Source organism: Ostrea edulis, chromosome 5 (assembly GCF_947568905.1).
Source record: "Ostrea edulis chromosome 5, xbOstEdul1.1, whole genome shotgun sequence".
Taxonomy (NCBI): Eukaryota; Metazoa; Mollusca; class Bivalvia; order Ostreida; family Ostreidae; genus Ostrea; species Ostrea edulis.
In genome coordinates this window covers 68,665,219-68,675,494 of record NC_079168.1, presented here as the reverse complement: position 1 = coordinate 68,675,494, position 10,276 = coordinate 68,665,219, and the positions used below count along the sequence as shown (strand labels likewise).

The following is a 10,276-nucleotide window of genomic DNA, read 5'->3' as shown; positions in this document are numbered from 1 at the left end:
TACCAAGGCTGGAGCTGATTAACAGCTAACGTGGAACCTAATGATGATATATAACTATAGACATCCATCAAGTGTCTGCAAGCAAACAAAAAACGTCCAATAAGTCTTTTATTACATGAGAATCATAACTGTACTACTGAACATCTGTGCATGAGAACTTGGTAGAAATTCACTTACATATTTGATATCCTGCATTTTAAATTTATTTCAAGTTAAAACAATGAAGTCCTGTTTGACTTCTGGTCTTTGTGACTCACTTGTCTTGTTTTTTATTCATTGAGCCAAACATGCAGCAATTGACGATGACTGGTAGGAAATTCTCCATTGGTAGGGGGCATTCCGTGATCAGACGATTCAGCAACACATTTACCACTCCCCTCTTCTCTTCTCCAGTCACCAACAGTTCATTAGCAATCTAATTAATGTCAAGGCCACCAAATCAACTATTTGTTTATACAAAGTAACCACCCCATAAACTGTAAACCAACTTTTATTCGCATGTGAAAATATTTGGTTCTGAATCAGGAGAACCTATTGTCACAGATATTTCTCTCAATGAACCAGTCCTTTAATGTCTCTTGTATTTATTCAAGATTATCTCAGCTTCAAAAATTCGTCACTGCGAACCAATTTCACACTGTAAAATTGTGAAATAAAGTCATCGCAAATAAAAGATTGTTTACATTACAGTAATGTATACAGTTCATGTATGGGTACATGCATGTGCATTTAGGGGGGAAAATAGATGTGTTAACTTGCAAACTAATTCTCAACTGCTCAAACATATAACTTATCAACATAAACAGAAGCATCAGCTATGGATCAACAATTTACTGTAGAAATGTTCCACACTGTTCAATACCCATTATACAAGTACCGTTTAATGACAATGAAATACACATGATACTGACAGAGGCCCAGATCTGGTTACCTGTAGAAGTTTCTGTGTGACAGTTGAGTCCTTGGACTGTGTGGTTAGTGACTGCTGGAAGACCATTTCCGTGTAAGCCTCTAGGTAGGGCCAGTAGCTAGTTCCCCTTCCTTGATGCTCGATCAGGTAAGCTCCTGCTACTCGGAGAACTTTCACAATGGTGTCAACCTTTCCTTCATCGATCATCTGAGGAAAATAAGAGAAAACCCTTCGATCTCTTCAATACATAATTATGAATTCAATAAATAAGTCATGATACAATGAAGAGCATTCAGTAGAGTACGAACCTTAGGCAGTAAAATCGTGATACATTTGAAGATGACGATGGTCGCATCACCTGAACTGATTGACAAATAATCCAAACATTTATCCAAGGTGATAAAGGGATCACATGACTTGGTGTAATTCCTCAAGAAGAAGGAAACGGTTTGCCATTGGCTGGTCATGAAATCTGACGTAAGTTTCCCCCATTCCTTTTGGCTATTGAAAAACACAAATTTCAAAATTAATGCATCTACACATACCACCTATGCAAAACTTCACAATCATTTTTTAAAAAACTATTCATTTGGTCCTGTAAATTAAAAAAAGAAAAATTGAAGCTTGACAATTTTCACTTTTTCTACACAACAAATGTTTATCAAGTGCAACATAATTACAGATCTGACATAATTTTCACAGTGGTTTGTACACTGTGACGTTAAATGTACATCATTACAGCCATTTTGTCAAATTTCCATTCAAAATACAAGTAGCCATAAATATAGGAGACTATAAACATGATATTTCCCTGTGTTATTAATTGCGTGCATTTGCTTTACAAACTATATGCAGTTTTTAATTATGCAATGTCAGTATCTTAATAAATTACCTAACTATGGGAATAGTACGCATGGTTGTAATTTACAAGAAAATCTTGTAATTGTGCATTTAGTGTAAATAGCCCCCACATATAAATTTCCACATTCATTGTAGACTTCCACATTATGTATGGAACACAGCCTACAATATATCAAATCTTTATACATGAATATTTTTATTGATAGAATTTTGTTTTGATTGTTAAAATTTTTGTCATTTATGTCAAAATATAGAATTCAAGAACTATTTAAGAACCTGTTAAAAAATGCTTTATGGCAAATAAAAGTACAAAATTTCTACTTCATATTTATGCTTAAAATTAGTTAAGAAGGACATTCATTCCATTTTATAAAGTGAACCTACTTCTTCCTATCTGACCCACCAATATGGATTTTTCTCTCCTCTACAGTATTTATACAACATAAACCAATCTGCACAACTTGTGATTGGGACTATAACATTCCATTCACACAGCTTCCTATTTCTAACTGTATACCTAATACCAGCATCTGAGTGAGGCTTCACAAATGTGGAGGGAATAAATGAAGATGCAGATTGGATGTGAGATAGCAAACGGCCTATAAGGTCTGGGTCTGCAACATGCTGCACAATGGTACCCAAAACTGAACTAGCTGCCAATCGAACAATCTGGTCTTCTGTACTGTCCTGTAAGGTAAAGGAGAACATCAACTACAGTAAAATAATTTCTTAAACATTCACAGGGCCTGCTATTATCTTCAAACTTAAAATATCTGCCTTTTCTTGGGGAGCTACACACTTACCATGATGCATAATTCATTGTTTGGGAGCTACCAGATAACAATAATTATTGTTATCTGGTAAGGTAACAGTATACAGTTATTGACTGGGTTCGAGGACAACAGCTGTTTTGTTTGATCCTAGGATGGATCTGTTACACGAAGCCGCAGGCACAGTCTATAGCTATTTTGTTATACACTTTCTTTCTTTTATGTTTTTTTTTCAATGCACATGGTTTGTTGACTTTGAACAGGACAGTGTGATTGCGTACATCTGTCACCGTACCCAATATCCTAATTGATAATTATATTTTTCATGTTTCTGCTTTGCTTTGCATCTAATAAATTCTACATTTCATTATCAGTTAAATCAGTGAACCTCGCCATTACGTAAAGAACGTAAAGAAAGCAACAGACTAAGAATCACGTGACTTACATTAGCCAATAGAAATTGGGCACACTATTTGCTCTGAGTTTCATCCAATATATTCTGTATTTCATCATCAGTTAAATCAGTGAACCTCGCCATTACGTAAACAAGGCAGCAGACCGAAAATCACATGACTTGCATAGCCAATAGATATAGAGCAGACTATTGCCTGGTCAACAGTTTGTAAACTGTTGACTGGTCAATAGTCCATGAGAGTGAGAGTTGGTTTAACAGTTAAAATGTTGGTTCTAAATTGTATTAGTGTTATATAGGGAAAAAATTAAGGTTTACAACAATAATTACTGTTAAACTATCAGATAACAATAATTATTGTTATACACCTTGATTTTTTCCTATATAAAACTAATACCATTTAAAACCAACATTTTTTAACTGTTAAACCAACTCTCACACCCGTGGTCTATTGACCACTCAACAGTTTACGAATTGTTGACCGGGCAATAGTCTGCCCTCTTTCTATTGGCTATGAAAGTTAACACTACAAGTACAAGGAGCTGTATGCATGGTAAACGTAGGTGCTGTATCTAACAAAATCAATGGTGAAAATATCTTCAACATTTCACTGAAACAGAATTCCTCACTTCTGACTCACCTGGTTCAAAGTGTTCAGGAAGTGAAAGCATCTTGTAGATAACTTTTCAATTGCTTCTCTAACATGAGAATCATGTGGCCTGCAAACAATCAACTGTAGCGCTTCACAGCACAGCTTTAGTGAAGGGAGATCATTCATCTGCAATAACAATTTTAGAACCATGATTGTAAAATTCAATAACATAGTTAGAATTTGTAGGGGAAGCAAACTCAGACCCACCTGCTTCCATCCCCCTGCCAGCCTTTGTTGGAGAAATATCACCACAGAAACAGCTGCTGTACCTATGGATGACTGGATAAACTCACAAACTTCATCTCCTGAAAACTCAAAAGGGCATCATATAGAAATTTTTCTAAATTTTCATAACTATGGAATAATGAATAAAATCTGATGGAGATAACAAAGACCTTTACCAGCAGTGTCTCCACCTTCCATCTTGAGGCCCACAGACAACTGCAATGCTCTCTCCACCTTGATGACAGGCATGTAGGGATGTGTAGGGAAATCATTGATGATATCAATGAGTGACTGTAGGGTGTGAGTCATGGAATATGTCTCCATCTCAGATCTGGGCTTGAGAGGGAGAATGTCTGCGTCCACAGACAGCATTATCAAACGACTGGTTGTTACAATGTCTCCTTCATCTGGGACACTTACCCCTTCTGCAATGAATATAAAAAGCTATTGTCAATTGCCATATTTCAAATTTCAACATCATTCACTTCATTACAAATAACAAAGTTAACAAGTTTAACAACTTATTATCAATGCTTTGATATTGGCTCGATATGGAAGAAAACCAGAGTGCCCAGAGGAAAGCCATGTGTGAGCAATTATCACGCCTCAGACAAAATTGTTGAAATCTAATTGGTCAGATCTTGGTCACATGACGCCGTGAAAAAAACCGTATCATGCAAGAAAAATCCATATTGAGCGAGTAATTTATTGTCGGGTTTGACTTGCAGCCGTGACAAAATTGGCAAAGCAGTAAGTTGAATGATATACACCCCCACATACACAGTTGGAGGTCTTTGACGTGATAAATTCGTTACACAGTTAGTTAGTGACCTGATACAGAAAAATACATGGTCACACCATGTATTTTTCCGTATCAGGTCACTAACTGTGTAACTAATATTACAATACCTTCTCACAACCCCTGCTGATGCCAAGGATTGAACTCAGATCACAAAGGAGTTGAGGAGTGAATGCATTAAAAATACAAGCCAAAATGTTATATGAAACATTCTTAAATGTATCCCATAGGGATCCGAGTTAGAATATGAACTCAAGTATCCCTTACTTGTTGTAAGAGACTAAATGGAGCAGTCCTTCAGATGAGATCGCAAAACCCAAGATCTCGTGTCATAGCAGGTGTGGCACGATAAAGATCACTCCCTGCTCAATGGCCATAAGTGCCGAGCATAGGCCTAAATTTTGCAGCCCTTCACCAGCAATGGTGATGTCTCCATATGAGTGAAATATACTTAAGTGGGATGTTAAAAAATATACAATCATACAATCTTAATGTACTTTTATTCATTCAAATCACATTGGGAATATAAGAGGTGAACAAATAAGAAAACTTTTGCACTTTATTTTTCCGATATTATGGTGAAATTAAATATAGATCTATGTTATAAATAGATTCAATGCAATGTCTCTGATTTAATTGAATCTAATTGACAGACTCATTTAGAGTTGGGTGCAATTTCATGATTCCAGTCTTGGGTACATGTAGGTATACATATACTTTGACTTGGTTGCCTGTTTTGAACTACAAACCTTCCATGGTGGACAGATGTTTGGTAATTTGGTTCCTAATGCATGCTTTAATGTCTTCTGTTGTCCAATTCTTCACTCCCAGTTTTGTGACTGTTTTCAGCCAATCAGAGACCTCCTTCCATAACCCTGTTCCTCTGGACAAACTCTCACTCCTGGTAAACATGGTGAGCGTGGAAAAAAATTGCAAAGGCGATGCTTTTTCCTGAAATTTATGTAGTGAAAACCTGAAGAGGGACGAAAATCACAATTTTTTTCTATCAGATAATAGATTTTACAAACAAATTAACTCAATTTATGTTCCTTGCTTTGGAGATATGCAGGACAGTGGCATGTACAAATCATTTGCCAAAAACGTTTTTCTCATACTTGGTAAAATCTTTTATTATAGCAGACTCTCATTACAAATACGTCCAAATCACGTGGAAAATCATGATAGAGGGAGTTATGGGAAAGGAAAAGTTACCTCCCCTAAAAATCAGTAAAATTTCATGAATGTCCAGTTAGTGTTACAGTCTCCTTGAAATTAATTTGTCTGATACTCATACATACATGTACTACAAGGAATGGATACTTTACAATCATTTTTCAGTACCTTTTCAGATTTTTTGGTTTAGACCATATGTGAAAATTTGATATGTATTAAACCCTGTTTTCACTATTGTTATAGAAACAAATATCTGATTTTATGAAAAAAAAACTTAGGCCACATCAAATATATTCTCTGGCTCTCAGACACCGCCGCCCACCCCCAAAAAATCGGCCGCTGACACGAGTTTATTGCCGCCCCGGAAAAAAAATCACCGCTGCCAGTATTTGATCCGTCAAAATAAAATTCGTGTTTTGGCGCCAAAATCGTAAAGCGCCTTGCTGAATAAGACATGCTGCTTAGTTGATGTAAACAATATGGCGACAGAAACAGTTCTTGTCAGCATTGAGATTATTTTTAACTCAAAACAGATTGTTCCATGGACAATTATACTGGTAGACTCGTCCTTGACAGTTGATACGCTTTGCAAGAATCTTCTGGGCGGTGAATTTAAAGAAATTGAAACCGTGAAGGAACAAATTGATGAAAGCAAGGCCGAGTTGAAGTACGACGTTATTATTACATTTTATTTACAATTCTTTTACAATTCATGACCATGCCAAACATTTACAGGAAGTAGTTTTTGGTATACTTGAATAAAATGATAAAAAACATACTAATTTGTATTCACTTTATTTGCATAAAGATCTACAATATAAAAGCATGACATAAATATAAAACAAGACAAGAAACAGAATAAAAAGAAGCTGAATACCATTTGTAAAACTCTAACTTTCTTCACAACACAAAAAAAAAACACACACAAAAAATCCCTACCCATTTGTGACATGGAGATAAACTGAAAAACTAAACCCGCTACCTACCTACCCATTTTTTGAAAAACAATTGTCTGAGAACCAAAGAATCGATTTGATGTGGCCTTATATAAGTTTTCAAAACATATTAAAAACTTCCTATGTACTTAAAATATCATGAGAATATGAAGTACTCAAGCTGACCTCAATGTTGAAATAAACAACATTGAACTTTGTGCACTTTCACCACTATTACTGCCTTGTATCATCACATACACTTGAACAGTACCTTCAATGCAAATTAATATTTCAAACTTCCAAAGAACTATACAAATCAATTTTTTTCTGAATATTTCATCTAAGTCAATGGAGAAATGACAGACACATTTTTAGGAAAACAAAATTTCCCCAAAGTTACTTATAGTGAAGTGCTGAGGACAATTAATTACAGTAAAACACACTTATAGTGAAGTGCGGGGACAAACAATTACAGTAAAACACGCTAATAGTGAAGTACTCAAGGGGACAAACAATTACAGTAAAACACACTTATAGTGAAGTGCTGGGGACAAACAATTACAGTAAAACACACTTATAGTCAAGTGCTGGGGACAAACAATTACAGTAAAACACGCTAATAGTGAAGTGCTGGAGATGAACAATTACAGTAAAACACACTTATAGTGAAGTGCTGGGGACAAACAATTACAGTAAAACACGCTAATAATGAAGTGCTGGGGACAAACAATTACAGTAAAACACACTTATAGTGAAGTGCTGGGGACAAACAATTACAGTAAAACACACTTATAGTGAAGTGCTGGGGACAAACAATTACCGTAAAACACACTTATAGTCAAGTGCTGGGGACAAACAATTACAGTAAAACACGCTAATAGTGAAGTGCTGCAGTGAAACAATTTCAATTCATTATAAACATAGTATGTTCTAGGTATTAAGTTCATATAAATATGTTTTAAATCTACAGGAAATGAAAATCTCTTTGCAGTAAGCGTAAATTCCTTATAAGCGTGTTCGCTGTAACCAGGTTTTACTGTACACTTCTTACTTTGACATAACCCTGCTCACAAACAAACAATCTTATCAAAATACATCAGTAAATACAAATACATTACTAAATATTGGGAACACATGACTTACTATGTTGATAAGATTCATAAGAATCTGACCACAGAAACACTGCACAGTCCCTCTAGTAAAACCGTCCCATGTTCTCATGTTATTGGTTACGCCATTTCTATAAAAAGAATCACTTATATGTTAATCATTTCATCTACGTACCATAAGACACTTTGCTGGCTTTGCATGTCTTACCTCCGATAAAACAATGAGGAACCTTTCAATGAACTCAAACATTAGTGATGAACAATTGGAAAAGTTTTATGATTGATGATTGGAAATAATCAAAGGGTCATAATTGATTAAATAATGTGAAAATTCTAATTTAAACCATTTGTTTTATATCAAACTCTTCATTCTCTATATAAAATCCAATTTCGGTTCAAAAGATTGATCCTATCTAACACACTACACAAAGGGGACGGCCAGTCACCACCTGGAGAAGAAGTCTACAGGCAGAGCTCAGGAAAATCAACATGACCTGGGGTGAAGCCAAGAGAACAGCCCAAGACAGAAGATGATGGAGAAAAGCAGTGTGGGCCCTATGTTCCGAACGGAACATGGAGAAAAGCAGTGTGGGCCCTATGTTCCAAACGGAACGTGGAGAAAAGCAGTGTAGGCCCTATGTTCCGAACGGAACTTGAAGAAAAGCAGTTTGGGCCCTATGTTCCGAACGGAACATGGAGAAAAGCAGTGTGGGCCCTATGTTCTGAACGGAACATGGAGAAAAGCAGTGTGGGCCCTATGTTCCGAACGGAACGAAGAGGAATAAGTAAATACACTGCACATGTAACAACATGTGTTTACTTCAACTTGCGAAATTTCATACTATAAAAAATTAATAAACTAAACGGTACACAAGTATGCTGAGTGGCTGGCAATGACACTGATTAGTATTTGTTTCACCATCCATTGACAATCGTTTCCATTTCTTTGGTACTGCCATATTGTTTTCATGGAGGTGAAAAATATCAAGTCATTCGTAGTTATTTCCTGTTCTTTGTCATGTGTTTTCTTATATTTAATCGATTTTGAAAACTATTCAATAATCGAAATTGGGAGGCCTTCGGCGATGGACTTTAGATTGTAGGCGATAATCAACTCATCACTCATAACTATGTATGACCTACTGTTATACATGTAAATCACAATAAACAAATTCAGCTAAAAGTAAAAGCCATGTTTTCTTAGTACTGGTAGTTCTAAAATATGAGACTGTCAGCAGGTTTGCACTTAGTACCAATAGTTCTAATCTGATGTCTGATACAAACCTTTTGTTTTTTAAATATTCTCCAGACAAAAAGAAACCCTCCCCCCATTAAACAATATAGAAATTAGCATAACTTTCTAATACTTATATTCTAATTCAAAACAAGATGTACTGTGAGCAATGCTCACTAAGAATACCCCCCGCTTACCCCAATCTCCCAAAGGGTGTTGTTAATAGGTATAAATTACCTCTTTCCTGAGTGTAAAAATATGGTATGCATTTTTAGAAGAAAATGGAAGATATAGTCCGAACACAAATCCATGGCATAAACCTATAATTTTGACCTTGAGATCAAAGGTCAAGGTCATAAAGAGGTCATGAATGTACATGACACATAGCCTCATGGTGATACACCCATGTCTTATGGTATGACTATGTCAAAACCCTATAATCAATTTTGACCTTGAGGTCAAAGTTCAAGGTCATATATAGGTCATGAAGATACTCGACACATCGTCTCATGGTGATACACTCCTGTGTCAAATATGATATGCCTACGTCAAAGAACAAAGAAGTCATGGCCCGGACATGAATCCATTGTAAAAACCTTTAATTTTGACCTTGAGTTCAAGGTCATATGGAGGTCTTGAAGGTACATGACACATCGTCTCCTGGTGATACACTCATGTGTCAAATATGGTATGCCTATGTCAAAGAACAAAGAAGTTATGGCCCGGACACGAATCCATTGTAAAAAAACCTTTAATTTTGACCTTGAGGTCAAGGGTCAAGGTCATATGGAGGTCATGAAGGTACATGACACATCGTCTCATGGTGATACACTCATGTGTCAAATATGGTATGCCTATGTCAAAGAACAAAGAAGTTATGGCCCGGACACGAATCCATTGTAAAAAAAACCTTTAATTTTGACCTTGAGGTCAAGGTCATATAGAGGTCATGAAGGTACTTGACACATCGTCTCATGGTGATCTAACTGTGTGCCAAATATGGTATGCCTAAGTCAAAGAACAAAGAAGTTATGGCCCGGACACGAATCTGCACAGACAGACAGACGGACAGACGGACGGACGGACGGACGGACGGACAGACAGACAGACAGAGTGATTCCTATATACCCCCCAGAACTTCGTTCGGGGGTATAATAAGAAATACATAACTTCAGTCTAAGAACAATATATTTACA

At 36.2% G+C, this 10,276-nt stretch overlaps 1 protein-coding gene across 3 annotated transcripts in view; it reads right to left on the bottom strand.

Annotated features, from left to right (window-relative positions):
- LOC125649020 (probable methyltransferase TARBP1) overlaps nt 1–10,276 on the bottom strand; it is a 35,565-nt gene that overhangs the window by 16,124 nt on the left and 9,165 nt on the right. For all 3 annotated transcript variants that reach the window (XM_048876221.2, XM_048876222.2, XM_056165297.1), the window contains exons 7-16: nt 7,881–7,977; nt 5,379–5,580; nt 4,007–4,255; nt 3,813–3,910; nt 3,594–3,731; nt 2,289–2,458; nt 1,219–1,411; nt 932–1,117; nt 258–415; nt 4–75 (exon numbers count right to left, since the gene is read on the bottom strand). In XM_048876221.2, coding sequence (XP_048732178.2) covers nt 4–75; nt 258–415; nt 932–1,117; nt 1,219–1,411; nt 2,289–2,458; nt 3,594–3,731; nt 3,813–3,910; nt 4,007–4,255; nt 5,379–5,580; nt 7,881–7,977 — 1,563 coding nt within the window. The remainder of the gene's footprint in view (nt 1–3; nt 76–257; nt 416–931; nt 1,118–1,218; nt 1,412–2,288; nt 2,459–3,593; nt 3,732–3,812; nt 3,911–4,006; nt 4,256–5,378; nt 5,581–7,880; nt 7,978–10,276) is intronic.